This window comes from Anopheles maculipalpis, chromosome 3RL, assembly GCF_943734695.1.
Source record: "Anopheles maculipalpis chromosome 3RL, idAnoMacuDA_375_x, whole genome shotgun sequence".
Lineage (NCBI taxonomy): Eukaryota > Metazoa > Arthropoda > Insecta > Diptera > Culicidae > Anopheles > Anopheles maculipalpis.
The window spans coordinates 51,458,419-51,473,227 of NC_064872.1; the positions used below are offsets into that span (position 1 = coordinate 51,458,419).

A 14,809-nucleotide genomic window follows, 5' to 3' on the forward strand; every position below is an offset into this window, starting at 1 on the left:
TATCAAACCAATTGGCCAAAAAGGGTGCTTCGGAAAGGTCCTTTTTCGACAGGCTTATCCTACCTCACGAGTACATGCGTGCCCCACAGTCTCTCTGCATGGCTCGGTGGCAGAGTTTGTGGGACACCGATGAGCTCGGGAGGTTTCTATTTTCGATCACTCCCCTAGTGTCCTTGAAGCCTTGGTTCCACGGCATCTCAGGTGAACGTGCGTTCATTCGAATGATGTCTAGGCTTAAGTCTAATCATTTCGTTTTGGGCGCGCATCTCCAGCGCATTGGAAAGTTGACAAACACTCCGATTCAAGACCTGCTGGGAGACTGCGACGAAGTCTACCGGAGAACTATCTTCGTGTTTCTGAACGTGTGTTTGAGAACTATCTGGCAAATGGATTATTAGTGTGTTCCCCTGCCCTCCCTCTACTCACACTGTTTGTCTGTCTTATCTGTCTAGTACCTCAGTTGTATGAATGAATGTTTGAAAGAATGTATGAAAGAGCACGCACAAACCAGAGGATCAAAACTCCCGCTACCAACAGGACTTCACGCATGGAAACACCCGGGATAAAGTGCCCGCACACGATAAGACCCTCGCTACTAACACGACTTTGACTTTGGATGACGGAATATTATGCAAGGGAACAGACCCGGGCAGACCCGGGATATGATGCCCTTTCACGGCTCTTAGAAGGAAATGTCTTCCAGCAAAGATGAAAAAAGTATCTTATTTATAAGTTTATTGTAAGCAATACCCCATCCCCATAAAGGCCATAAGGCCATACTAACCCCATTAAGGCCATCCTTTATGAATAAAAAAAATTTAAGCCTCGACAAGATTACGATCACCTATAAAAAACAAATTTCGTATGACTCTATGAGTTTTAGATAGTAATTTTTTCTTATCTCGTGAAATACCTTACAAATAAAAAGCATTTTTTTCTGTATTCAAATTTAGTTAAGAGTTTTATTGACATATTGATTGATGTGTTGCCTAGATAAAGTAAGAAGTTAAAAGTAGACCATATAGTCACCACATTCAGAGGCTATGGATATGAAGTTGTAAAATATTTTTTATTGATAGTTTCACTAGTTTTCGATTTCGAGACAGTCGATCAATGGTATAAATTGTAATGTAATTGTTAGGGCGTTCGGGATAATTTTGACAGTCACCTACGGCGAAAGAATGGCAAAATTAATCATCGGGGAAAATTTTTTTATGACAAAATTAATTATCGGGGAATTTTTTGTTTTGTTTTAGAAATAGTAGCTTACCATGTATTTTATTCATTTTATTCAAAATATCCGCCCTCGGCTTCTATTACGGCCACCACCCGTCTCCGGAACCGGGAACAAGCCCTGGCGACAGTTTCGCGGGGTAGGGCCGCGAAAACGGACCTGAGCTCCGCCTTGGTGTTGCTGGAGGTTCTGTTGGTGTCATGCTCCACCGCGCCGCACGCACGAAATAATCCATTGGATTAAGTTCCGGGGAGCTGGGAGGCCACACATTCGGCGCGGTGAAGTCGTTGAAATCGGTCGCCAAACACTTTATTGTTTTGTAGGCTGTATGGCACGGAGTGGAATCCTGCTGGAACACGTACGGTCTGCCGTTGGCCACTCTCGTGATCTAAGGCTTTACGACAGTGTCCAGCATGGAAATGTACCCGTCCGCGTTCAGCCTCAGCCCCTGCTCGAAAAAGTGGGGCGGCATCACGTCCCCTTCCGATGACACGCAGGAAAACACCATCACCGTCTGGGGGAACTTGGTTTGTGGCACCCGTGCCACGTCCGCCGGGCAGTAAGCCAGCCACCGGTTGTTCTGGGTGTTAACCGTGTCGGCAGTTGTCGCGTCCGGCGCGGATCATCATGATGCATGTGATCCGCTTCCACAATGTACTCTTTTTTGGCATTTTTTTTTATCACGGGATGTTTTCGCTGCTTTTTCCGTACACTTTTAGCAACCGAATGACGTATTGCTTATTTTCCTATGCCAACTCGATCACGAGTTATAAACAAAAATGTAACTGTCAAAATTATCCCGAACGCCCTGTATATCTCAAAATATGCCAGCCATAATCTTAGCATCAGATTGCTGTCCCCTCGAATCTACATTTTTCATACATACATCCACCAAACTTAAATGAATTTCCTTAAGGCCAACTACTATTATTAAAAACTGTAAAGCTGACGATACGATGCTGATTTTCGACAAATTGTCTTTGTTTTTTTTTAAACATGAAGATGTTGATCAATTCTATCGTTGAGTCAGTTAACTCATCATTTTTTAGTCCCTTTCCGCCATTCGGATGAATTTGAGTTTTAAAATTCAAAGTATTTTTCTTTTAGTTTTGGGTATCTATTTTGTATTTTTTTATCTTAAGCTCAAGCCAGCTCTGATTATATGTATATTTTATAAACTATTTATAAACTAATTTATTTAGTTTATTTATAAACTAATAATTAAATAGTTTGTGTGTATATTTTATAAACTATTTAATTATTAAACAGGGCAATACGGCCTGGCCGTCCTTTATGAATAAAAAAAAAAAATTACTAAACAGAATATTCATTATTTTCCTAACGATGCGTCTTACAAATTTTGGTATGGTTACACCTAGCAGAAGTATAGAAGGCAGTAGCATGAAAATCAAGCATTTTATCCTATTGTCTATCACAATGCCTGCTGTTGAAAGATTGTTTTATTTAAAATTGTGAAAAGTAATTGTGCCATTGTACTTTGAACAGAAATGTTTCCACTTGAAGATGTGAGCTCACTCATGCATCATCATTTACCAGTAATTTAAAATAATTTTATGGATTAAACGCCCATAGTTTTCGGCAAAGCCGGTGTCCTTATGACTACAGATCAATTTAGCAAACACCCGGTTTAGAACTACCGTTCGCGGAGCTGATCCTCTTTTTCAGTGGTTCGAAAAAGAGGATGAAGGCTCAGCTCCTTAAGTTGGTTAATGGTTGCTTAAGGAGGTTACTCATAATGAACCAATAGCCATAAACTCGTGTTTAATATATTTTACTTAAAAAGTACTAAAGTCACGATAATTTTTTACACAGAAAAACACTAATAAATCGATAATTTATTATTGAAATTCCATCTACTGATGTTTAGGGTTATCAGTCCATACACTCATGTTAGCAATACGGTGCAAGCCGTCATAGTTAAAATAATTTAATGATGTTTAGGGTTGATATTTAACAAATAGAGGTTCAAATTAAAATCATTCTTACAATATCGCACACAGTTCTCATTGAGAGTTTTCTGTTTGTTTTCTGTTCTGTTGTTGAAATATTTCAAATTCGTTGGATTAACTGTTTTACGTATACTTTTCTTCATCTTAGCTTAACAACATATAAGGTTACACCGGAAATCGAATGACTTTTACTAAACATGAAGATACCACGAAGTTGGATAGTCAGTCCTCAGTTTGAAGAAGAACGCCGTTGCCACCCTATCACCGGGCTGTCATACTCTTAATTTGCGTAATAATACTAATGCTTTCATAATATTTCTAACAGAGTATAATAAATGTTTCAAATATTATTAGGCTTGATAACCACATACAAATTGTCAAGACAAGTTGTCAAAAACGCAAGATTCGAATTATGACAGCTGTTTGTGTTGTTTGTTGAAAAAACAAAAAACTTGACGAAAGGCAAACTTCAAAGGCAAAGGCAAGTACACTGTCAAGAATTTTAATTCTCTGACACAAACGAAGACTCGTATTTGTCAAACTGTTTTCCGTCACCTATACGAAACGGAAAGGCGTCAAACTCACTTGATCATGTGTGTTTGCAGCGCGTTTTCTTAAGCAGTTCTAACCAAAATGTGAGTATTTTACTTCAGAAAGGATATTCTCGAAGAAAAGGACCAGAAAGAAGTGCCGTCGGGCATCTTGCTGCTCATTTGCTTCCATTTCTAATGAAATGTTTTTGGGCACCAACGTTTCTTCCAAAATATTTTAACACTTGGTAAATGCCCCGGATAAAGATGGTTGAACAATTGCTATATTGAATTTTTTTCTCGGTTCCATTTTGGTCTCGGTTCCCCATGCGCCATCATCTACCCAAGAATCATCAATGTGATATCAACCTACCTCGAATTGCTGAAAAAAAAAAACTGAAAACTTCTATTTTAATAAAGTTATTTAGAGTGTCAACACTCAATAAATACACCGGAACGTTAGATGCATTCGCTCCACTGATCTTTGATAAACTAAGACGATAAGCTTAAAAATTACTTTCTTGCGCAGGGAATCTTTTTCCACCGTTCGTGAAATAATCTTTATGCCGATTGCCGAGGGATTAGTCCGTTTCGTTGGTAATTACATTTTCCAACAAACAAACGCGGCACAAAGAAAGAAAAAAAAAATCGGGTAGCCCAACGCAATCAAGTATGTAGCCGCGGAGCAAAAAAACACATAAATGAAGATTACAAAATGGTGAGCTACTGTCCGATACTGTGCGAAGCTTAATTTGTTTATATAGGACAAGAAACAGTAGCGACAACATGACGTGAAGTTATTCTGTGACTGTGCCCAGCTATGCCAGCAGTCGAAAGAAAATAACTTCACTTCTCACCGCTCAGCTGCCGCCAGCCGTGGCCACACGGTGCACAGGATTGGGCACGTTTCAGCTTCCTACCGAAAGCACTGAACCGTGGCAGTGTGATAAAAACTTCTAGCTCTTTTGTGCTTTCTTCGCCAGCGATGACTGTTTGGCGAATGTTGAGCGAAATGTCTAGAAGAATGTCTCCGTTTGTCCATCCCTCGTCGTTGCTTAACCCCTTTGGGGAATTTTTTTTTCTCGGTTGGTCACAGTTTTCAAATCCACTGTCATTTAGTTGACCGGTTGGGTTACGTTTTGGTTGTTTTCGCAAAGTCATCTCGAGCGCTTTTCCGGTTGCATTCTTTTGTCAAGCGCCGGTTGATAAATGAAGCGCAAACAGTACGCCAGGCCTACGGTACGGAAACTAGGCCGATCTCGAGGCGGATGATCAATTTTCTCTGGAGTAAGTTGTAGCGGGGGAGTGAAAACAGTTCGTTTGCTAAAAATGTTTCATCCTGAACCTTAATAGGAAGTCTTGAGTGTTCCCAAAATGAAGACAAGCGGAAGAAATCAAACACGGGCCTGACGTCTTCGGCCGACCCACATAAAACATACGCCTGGACAGTGTCAATCTGAGAATTCGAAGAATTTTGAACGTGACACCACTGCTCTTTTCGAGCTATATGTGTTCTGCACACTTTTGCCAGTATAGTACGGGTTTTAGTTTGGCAGAACAGAACACAACGGCGAACAAAGTCATGCGGAATAGGTGGAATACAGCGTCAGGAAATCTGGAAAGTTGTGTATTATGACGCATTCTTTGGGGGAACATTTCGTGGAAAATATAACAAACTGTTTTGCAACCTCTTTTCATTTGCCATTTGTTCGAATGAATAAAAAGGGCAACATTATGAAACTGAATCTTCCTGTTGTTGAGAACAATGTAAGCAGGAATTTTCCCTTTCTATTTTGTATTAAGCAGGAATGAGTAAAATTGTATGCTTTATGATTTTTGCTCCATGTATTTGGTAGAATTGTGATGATATAGTTTGCATGCCCACTCCAACCTACCTTTACGATGAAAATATGTTTCTGAAGGAAGAAAATATTGAGATTGAATATTTCATTCCATCACCTTCAATATGTTCATAACGGTTTAATTTACATAAATATCCTGACCGTAATTTCGAAATAAAGAACGAAAATAACGGTTCAATAAGCATTTTTCCAATAACGGAAGTTGGAAGTGAGCATAAAACAAATAACAAATGAGCGTTCCACTCACCAGAATGTTACATTTAGCATTATTTATTATATTCCTCTCAGGTCGATGGGTTATGCTTCGGGAGACGGCATTCACGGATGAGCAAAACAACCAATTCAACTCACTGACCTTAATCGATCCAATAACCCAAAACCTATCGAACTGTTCCAAAGTCATCCTGTAGCCCTTTTTTTCCATTCGTGTAAGAATATTTTTCAAACAAACTTTCAACAGTGTGAAAAAAAGTGAAAAAATATTATCAATAAGTTGCAAAACAAAACACGCACACACACACACATCACGTTGCGACTGAGAAAAAAAAAGTTAAAGCCATTTTCAACCGTTTATGCTGAACAGTAGCAGCGGGAAAAACGTAAAATAAATCACTCAACGATATCGCCACACAGTGGCGTGTTGCTTTTGCATAACCCAGTAATCTGCTTCACGGTAAGTTTTTCCGCATTTTGATGGGATTTTTGGCATGCTGCTGGGTGATGTGGCGAGTGGCTGCACAGTTTTCTTTCGCTACTACTATCACCAACGCAAGCGTTTCGCGAACAGTTTTAGACTTCCGGGTGTGCTCAGACGGCAAGCATATTAAGGACCGTGGATGATGACCTCGGGTCGGGTTGGGTTGGTTGGTGAAGTGCTGCGTATTGGACGATCGTAAAGCGGTTTGGTTATATACAGACCTTGAGGTGTGAAACTTTGGGCTAACTTATCGGAGTTGAAAGCAGTGTGTATTTTGCCGATTCGTGGAGTGAATTTTAAGTTGAATATTCGAGTAGAAAGTTGGTTGGCTTGCAGGAATGTTTATGATATTTCCTTAGATGAACTTTAAGCAAACGTTTTTTTAAACATTCATACGTTCCCGGGGTACGATCGAGGGTTTTAGCGATATCTTCAATTACACACTTTACACACAGTATTTAATCTGTCACGCACAACGCTTTTATACTTTTCTTATACTTGTGTGTTGATTGCTTATCTTTAACGAGCAGAAATTAAGATCACTTGCAAGCAACATTTGGCTAACGGTTGCGTTATAAGTGGGTGTTATCGAAGTACGAGTGTCGTAAATTGGAGGGATTTAAACTACTTCCTGCTAGAAATGTGTACCAAGCGGAGGATACGTGGGCTGAGAAACCAGTCAACGAGTCGTTCACATTCGCTACGAAGAGGTAAGTGTGCTTTCTTGAAGTAAACTCAAGCTATACTGCTGACTGTGTGTGGACTTACAGACCTGCGATTGCTTCAAGCGTTTGCATGTGGTTCAATGCAAACTGCCATATTCATTTTGTGGAAAATAGGTTCGGGCTGGTAGAACTGTTGCATTGCAGTAGTCCCATATGGCTTCCATGCTATCATATCGAACTTATAACGTCCTAGCGGTTGTACTGCCAACTTTACGGAACGTACAACTAAATTCCTATACACTATGTGCGGGAGCTTGTGAGCGTATGCAAATTTAATGACATTTAAATAATCTTCCAGCGTTTTCGAGGGTAGCTACACCACGTACATGCACATCATAAAGTTGTGAAGGAGTTCTGGATGGAGGAAATGTAGGAAAAAATTTGGTGGATTTTGTTTAAAATTGAATTTACACATTTTTTGTGGCATAACCCTCACTAAGCGATGTATTCTTCTTCATGGCGAAATTAAAGTATTGCAATAAAGACGACTTCCAAATTGGACCACCGAGACATGAACATTTGTTTGAATTACTTGCTTCATACATGTGGCTATGATATGACGGAACAAGAGGATTAGATTCAGATGAGAGTAGACGTTAGAAGGTTATGAATTTAATCGTTTACTAAGCTTTGGTTCGAACAAAATAATACTTCAGTATGAAACATAATGTGTGTGGTCTGCAGCAGAAATTCTCTATACTCCTCACGCTTGTGTTCTATTGTCTTCCAATTCATTATCTCCAAACGTATTTATTCAATCACTTCTGCTCAAATTGAACCTATATAAACACCTTAACGGTCGGGCTGTCATGCATCAGGTCCTAGAACCTGGGAAGTCTAAGTCACTGCACGATAGTTGGATATCGAAAAGCTCGTACTAGGCTCACAGTAGTAGCAACTACTTCATTGTCCTTCCCCATATACGAAGTGAAAATATTCAATAATCCTTAAAGACGTCTAACGCAGCTCAGAAACATATATGAGTACTAGGAGGATAATCATTTCATACATGGTACAGTTTCCTCCTGCTGGCTTTTGACGTTGGGATGGTGAAGTTAAGAACGGCTTTAAATGTTGGACCACCTGTCGCACATAATTTTGGGTTTCAACTTATGAATCTTTCATCAGAGTTTTTTACGTCTTTTGGTCAATGCTTTGGCTAGTGTCTTCTTGTTTGTGGCGCTTTACACCAATGACATCTATGTCCTCAACATATGTCTGGTTTTGGGTTGACATATAGACATTAGATTCAAATAGCAGGCGGTACCCGCAATGGTAAAGCTGCTGCTCTGGCATTTTTTCATAATTCTTTCGGACAGTTTCATTTTTTTTTAAGTTTAGTTTAATTTAGTTTATTCACACAATGTTGTCTGGTTTTTCCTGAACAACAATAATTAATTCTCACTGGTACATTGGACATTGTTTACAACTAGTAAATTAATACAATTATTATGGTGGATGAATAAACGTACCGCACGCAAAAGAGGATCATTACGTCCGACAGGATAGGGTTGAAGAGAACGAGTTGGTAGGTAAAAATGCAGGGATGATACACACAGAGACAGGGAACATCGACAGCGTTCGACATAAGGGAAGCAACAAACATGATTTGGGTACTCTGCGTCTTTTTGCTAAGGTATCAAGTCCTAACAGCTGGCATCTTTGCTCATATTCCGGCAGAGGCTCAGAAGTATTACCCGACATGATTCTTACAGCATATCGCGTAAATGATCGCTGTATTCTTTCAATGCGGTCGATCGATGTGTTGGAAACCGTACACTATACAACAAGACAATATTCGGGTGTAGTTCTGACCAGTGAACAATACAGGACTTTTAGGCACACTGAATTGATTATACAAGGTGTCATTCGTTTTGTTAACCCGATAGATTTGCGAGCTTTTTTCACGAAAGTTTCGATATGCTCGAGGAAAGACAATATGCTATCGAATGTTAAACCTAGTTCTCTGACAAACTGATCTCTTTACGAAGGAATGAAGTAATTTTGAAGTTTCATTAATAAAATTCTTTCAGGAAGTATTCAACACTGTACAATCCCTGTAATTGCTAAATCCCTATTGACAAAATCGATGTGCATTTGCCAACTAAGGCACTACTAAGGCTAATTTATATTGAAAAGAACCTAATTAATGGTTAATAAAGCAAATTTAGCATTGGTGCTATAAAATGCCAGAAATCATGAAAACAAATTGACCCGTCCAAAATTTGTGTAAGGAGTGTGTAAAATTTAAGTGATCAGACATTCCTATGCATTATCCAGCTCCTAGACTCCATACATGCATCCCCGACAATCGTTTTCTGTTGGATTCCGGGTCATTCCGGAATCAAGTCGACCAACTTGCCAACAATGGTCGGCTCCATCCTGATGAACCATACAACACCCTTTCACGCCGTGATGCCATCCGCTTCATCAACACCATCGTCTCCAAACACTGGAACACCACCGCACAACGTAGACCTCAGCAACAAACTCCGTCCTGTCAAGCACAACACCTCTTCATGGGAAGATATCGAATCCAGCCACATCCAACGAGTCCTTTCCCGCGGTCATACCAGTCTTACACACTCCTACCTCCTAGAAAAATCCAGTTCTCCACTCTGCAGTTTCTGTGGTGTTGACATCACCGTCCGCCGCATCCTCACCGATTGCCATGGCTACACGACACACCGAGTTACCTGCCAACTAGAAACTGATTTAACGACAATCCTATCACCCGACAAACTCCAGCAGAACCGCCTCATTAGATTTTTACGCATCAGTAATTTGTACAAAGAAATTTAACCAATAGTTTAAACTTATTCATTATCATATGCCATAATCGCAATAATTTTTCATAATATTTAAGCCACATGTACGATAGTTTTGTATTACATTAAACCATTTTTTTATACAAGAGAGAGTCAAATGTAGTCTCCAAGACTCAAAGTCTCTATAAATAAACGAAAAAAAAAATTTTTGCGCATTAAAAGCAGGATCGATCCAGGTATTTATTTGAACTCACTGCTTTGAAGTTTTCTTTCATTTTACTGCTTGTGTGTATGTTTGTTAAAATTGAGCGAGTTGTATGAAAAACAGTTATAATAATTAAAAAAAATAATGTTTTTTTAAAATTTATTTACGTAATGTTCATCCAAAATGTCATGCTTAAAAGAAAATTTAGAAAGCCTTGCTTTCAGCAAAGAAAATGACCATAACACTTGCTTAAGCATCACATTATATTTACTATCAACGTCTAAAACAGTGAATTAATTTTTTTATTCATAATAGACGGCCAGGCCGTATTGTCTACAATAAACTTAAAAATAATATACTCCTTTCATCTTTGCTGGGAGACATTTCCTTCTCCGAGCCGTGAAAGGGCACCATATCCCGGGTGTGCTCGGTTGTTCCCTTGCATAATATTCCGTCATCCAAAGTCAAAGTCGTGTTAGTAGCGAGGGTCTTATCGTGTGCGGGCACCTTATCCCGGGGTGTATGTGGGGGTTTCCATGCTCGTAGTCCTGATGGTAGCGGGGCTCTCGATAGCGAATTAAATTTGCAACCAAAAAAAGATAACAAGAGCAAGACGTGTTCTCAAATTTACTCATACGCAGCATTTCGTTCGTTCTATCTGCCGTTCGATTTTGGACGTGCAATTCGTTCGACCTTTCGTTCTTAGTTGCGAACTATAGCGGACGTGCTGTTCGCTCGGAAGGTATTTAAAGTTCTTGAAGAACGAAATTCCGTCGGTCACTTGATTGAACTGAACGAACTGTACTGTTACCGTTCTATGGGCCCATCTCTAGATACAATGCCAAGTGTGTTTACACCATGGAATGTTTTTTATGTTTAGCTTTCCAATGACCTGAGATAAGATACCTAAAAAAAATTACTACCAAATGGACAAAAAAAAAGTTTCTTTCGCGAGTTTTTGTGGACAAAACTTTATCTCGAATACTACAACAGACTCAATAATTAATCAAATATTCCTAATTTATCCAGGGAGCGTGATTTGTCAAGTAGTGTTATTTATAATTAGCAACATTTTTGTCATCATCGCATCAATAAATATGTAACAACCAAAATATGACTGGACAACAACCGCGACAACAACAGAGTATGCCCGGGATAAGGAGGAAATGCGTTATATAATTTAGTCATCGCAAGCGGTGTTGACAATACGGCATTGTACCGTCATAATCAATTGAAAAAATAAATAAATCAATAAATATTTTTTAACTAAAAGTTACTGAATTGAAAACATAAATGTACAAAACTGTTGTGAAAACTAGGTGGTGCTTTTTGCATTCCACTCAATGCATTTAATTAAATAATTTAAATTTAATACACTTTTATGACTCTATGTTTGTCGCATGCTATGCCGCCTGAAATCAATAAAAATATTTTTCGTACTCCTCAAGGGCAGTTTGATCGTATTACGAATAAAAGTGTGGTGCTATGACGCTATGAAAAGCTCATATATTTTATCCGAGTGTTGAAATATTTCCTGCAGTGTTCATACGATGTAGTTGTAAATTTTAAGTTTTGAATAAAGCTTAAAGTGTAAACACCAAAAATTGAATAACAAAATGTAAAGCTCAGATAGATTGCTGTTACAATTGCTGCTAAAAAACATCTTAGTAAATATTGTTTTCAAACGAAAAAGTGTGCTTTTTATATAGGTTTTGCGCGCATGTATATCTACTACTATTTGTTAGGAGAGAAAATGTTTTTACTAGTTTACTGCTCTTCAAAATACATAACTACAAATCGAGCATGGCAGGAGGGTTAGTGTTCGTGTCACGAAATTCATTTATCATTGCTCGCGGGTTGTTTCGGACGTGGTTTACTTTTACAACCGTCGTAAACATTTTAGCTTCCGTTTTTTTCACCCCAAAACATACATATATAAACAGAACAATGTAAAATGGATGGTAGAACCTTCGGAGTTCTTCATTTTGAGTGAAACTAACTAGTTCAGTCCAGATGAAATAAATAGATGATAGCACTAATGCTGTAAGAGTAAAGCCAGAGCAAAGTGTTGGGAAAAAAATGTGTTTGAAATTTAAAATTGTAAAATTTTGGCTTGGCGATCATTTATTCAACTCTTTGTAATGTAACTATTTTATCCATTTCTACTAAAGAGAAAGAGTTTAAAATACATTCGATTATTAGTTTTCCTTAAAGGGCTATCGTTTGAATTGTTTTGTATTGAGATGAAGGTTACAGATATTTATAGCAGAATTGCTGGAGCTATTTCTGGCCTCTGGCCAGTGACTTCTCGAACAGCTGATCTTCGGAAATGTTCATCAAACGATAGCACACAGCAAATACTGTTGCTGTCCCAGTGACAAAGTGACCGTAAATCAATTTCCATTGCATATTTTATTTACTTCCGCTTTCTAGTGTCTTTATTTTTTCTGTCTTTCTGTTTGCAGAGCATCAGCGAGCAGCAGCACGAGCAGTCCCATCATCATTGCACAGTCATTCGCTAATGCACACGCTGGCGGATGGCGATGCGGGGACATTATAAGGATGTAATTTTCATCACGTTGATTGCGACGGAATCATAATCGAAAGAAACAATCGTACCGAGAGCTACCCTCCGGTGTCCCTGCACAATCGTATCGCATCACAGTTCGAAGGTCAGGCTATACTGGCACCACAAATGCAATCAACATGGCGGCAGCGATAGAGGAAGCAGTGTTTAATGCTCTACGGGGACATCACAATGCACACACGAAGCTGCCCGCCCCTCGAATAATTAAAATCTATGTGGCGAGTTTAAAGGATGGTAAGTTGACAAGAGTTACAGTGAGAATGGTTATGTCATTGTACTGACTAAAGTTTAGTCATAGAACTGGTACACTTTTGCCTTGGCATGTCTCTACTTCAAAGAACAAGAACCAAAGCAATTGTAGGAGATGCCAATAACGTTATTCATTTATAAAATGAAGCAAACAGATAAACATTTGCAGTACCACTGACTTTCATTTTGTTTCGATCGATACGGTTGCACTGTTGGTCCGCTGCAGACTTCAAAGAGGAACGCCGCCTATTGCTGGAAGTGATTGGTCCGGACCTGCAAGCCCTTTACGATGACCGGCAACTCGAGGTATATGATAAATCTTTAGGGCCAACCAGTGCAGTTGCTCCGGTTACTGTGAACTATAATACGTCTCTTCCCTTTTCTGCTTCGCATCTACTCCGCATCGCAAACGGTCGGCAGATTGAAATAGTTGACATCCACTTTGGGACTGGTAGCGATGGGTTAACAATCGTCGACCTGGATCCGTACGTGCTCGAGGATCACCTGGAGGAAATCGAAACATGCCATTCCGTCTCGAAGAGTGTATTTCTAATCGTAAGTTTTCCCAATCAATCGCAATGCTGGCTGTCCAGCAAAGATAACACACCACACGTGTGTTGGTGTATGATGAAAGCTTGTGTAACGCTCACTCGTGTGTCGGAGCATCGGTTCCAGCTATAGAAGATTCGTTATTTTCTTTTTATCTGGAGAACCCGGTTGATGGTTGGTTCGGTGCGATTTATTGCAAGCGATTGAATTGATTTGTCAGCAGAAAGCGAGGGGCGTTTGATGGACGATTTAATGCTTTGCTTAGTAAAAGATTTTCCAAGGATCGCTTAGTAACGATGAGCTTGCAAAGTGTTGCAGACAGGATGGAGAATTGCTTTATCACTGTGCACCTGCCTTAGGTTGTCATGCGTTCGCCGGAAAGCAGAATATACAAAATGCAATGAATATGCTTCAATAACGATGATTTATGACCTGCGAAACCCTAACAAAGCACCAATCTAGAAAGCCCCTGATTCAAGCTTTCTTTAGTAAAATAAATGTTGAAGAGTTTTTGAAAATATGTTATATGTAGATTATTATGTGCAATTTCTTCAGATTTTTGCGTCATACAGAACAGAATATAGATGTGTAGATGTGATTAAATGTAAGATTTAAATCCCTAAAACGCTTTTCACACTTGTTCCTTTCGCATTTATTGCCTCATCATTGTCTAAACACTAATGGTTTCATAAACAATGGCGATCCAGGAAAAAAAAAATCAGCAAACTGTAAACGCATGCTTGGAAAAGCACCACAGCCACACGTAAAGGATTTATCGAAAGCAATTCAATATCAATTGATTGAAAAAGCAACCTTTTAATATATTAGAAAATTGGAAGCCGTTGTAAGTGGAGAGAAAAAAAGGGGGAAAATGTAACTGCCAGCCCTGGCTGCATGCAGGTTATCATTTCGTGCGGTAGCGCATCCATTCTTTTCCTTTCCCGGGGGATGTTTTGACGAGTTATGAGTTAGCCTCGGTTTTCCGTTTATCAACGGTGAGTGATTGGTGTTTCCGGTTTAACTTACGTTTGGTTCGCTATCCATCGCCTTCGGGCTCCTACCATCTGGCATCCGCCCGCATCGTTCCCCGACCATGTGCAAACCTGATTCGACGTCTTCGATTTTCCATCATTCAACATTGTTCCAATACCAACAGGTACTGCTTGGGTCACGTTTAGGCCATTTTTTACTGCCAACCAAACTCGACCCCGGCGTTTTTACGGCCATTGCGGAGCGCTCGACCGGCGATGAAGCTGAGTGTTTGCGGAAGTGGTACAGCACCAGATGCCCCGAGACGAGCCCGGTAGCCCGAGAGCGGCCCGAGCAGGACGGTGAAGGAGGCTTCTACTGGCTGGCGACGGACTACAGGTGGGTGGTAGCGGACCATTTCAATTTCCTTCTTCTTACGGTGCGATTTTTGGCCGCCCGTACTG

The 14,809-nt window shown here is 39.7% G+C and overlaps 1 protein-coding gene across 1 annotated transcript in view; it reads left to right on the forward strand.

The window, feature by feature from the left end:
- The first annotated feature begins 12,663 nt into the window (after nucleotides 1–12,663).
- LOC126561354 (protein qui-1) overlaps nucleotides 12,664–14,809 on the forward strand; it is a 29,207-nt gene continuing 27,061 nt past the window's right edge. The window contains exons 1-4 of the mRNA XM_050217457.1: nucleotides 12,664–12,812; nucleotides 13,054–13,133; nucleotides 13,248–13,382; nucleotides 14,533–14,744. Coding sequence (XP_050073414.1) covers nucleotides 12,698–12,812; nucleotides 13,054–13,133; nucleotides 13,248–13,382; nucleotides 14,533–14,744 — 542 coding nt within the window. The 5' untranslated portion in view covers nucleotides 12,664–12,697. The remainder of the gene's footprint in view (nucleotides 12,813–13,053; nucleotides 13,134–13,247; nucleotides 13,383–14,532; nucleotides 14,745–14,809) is intronic.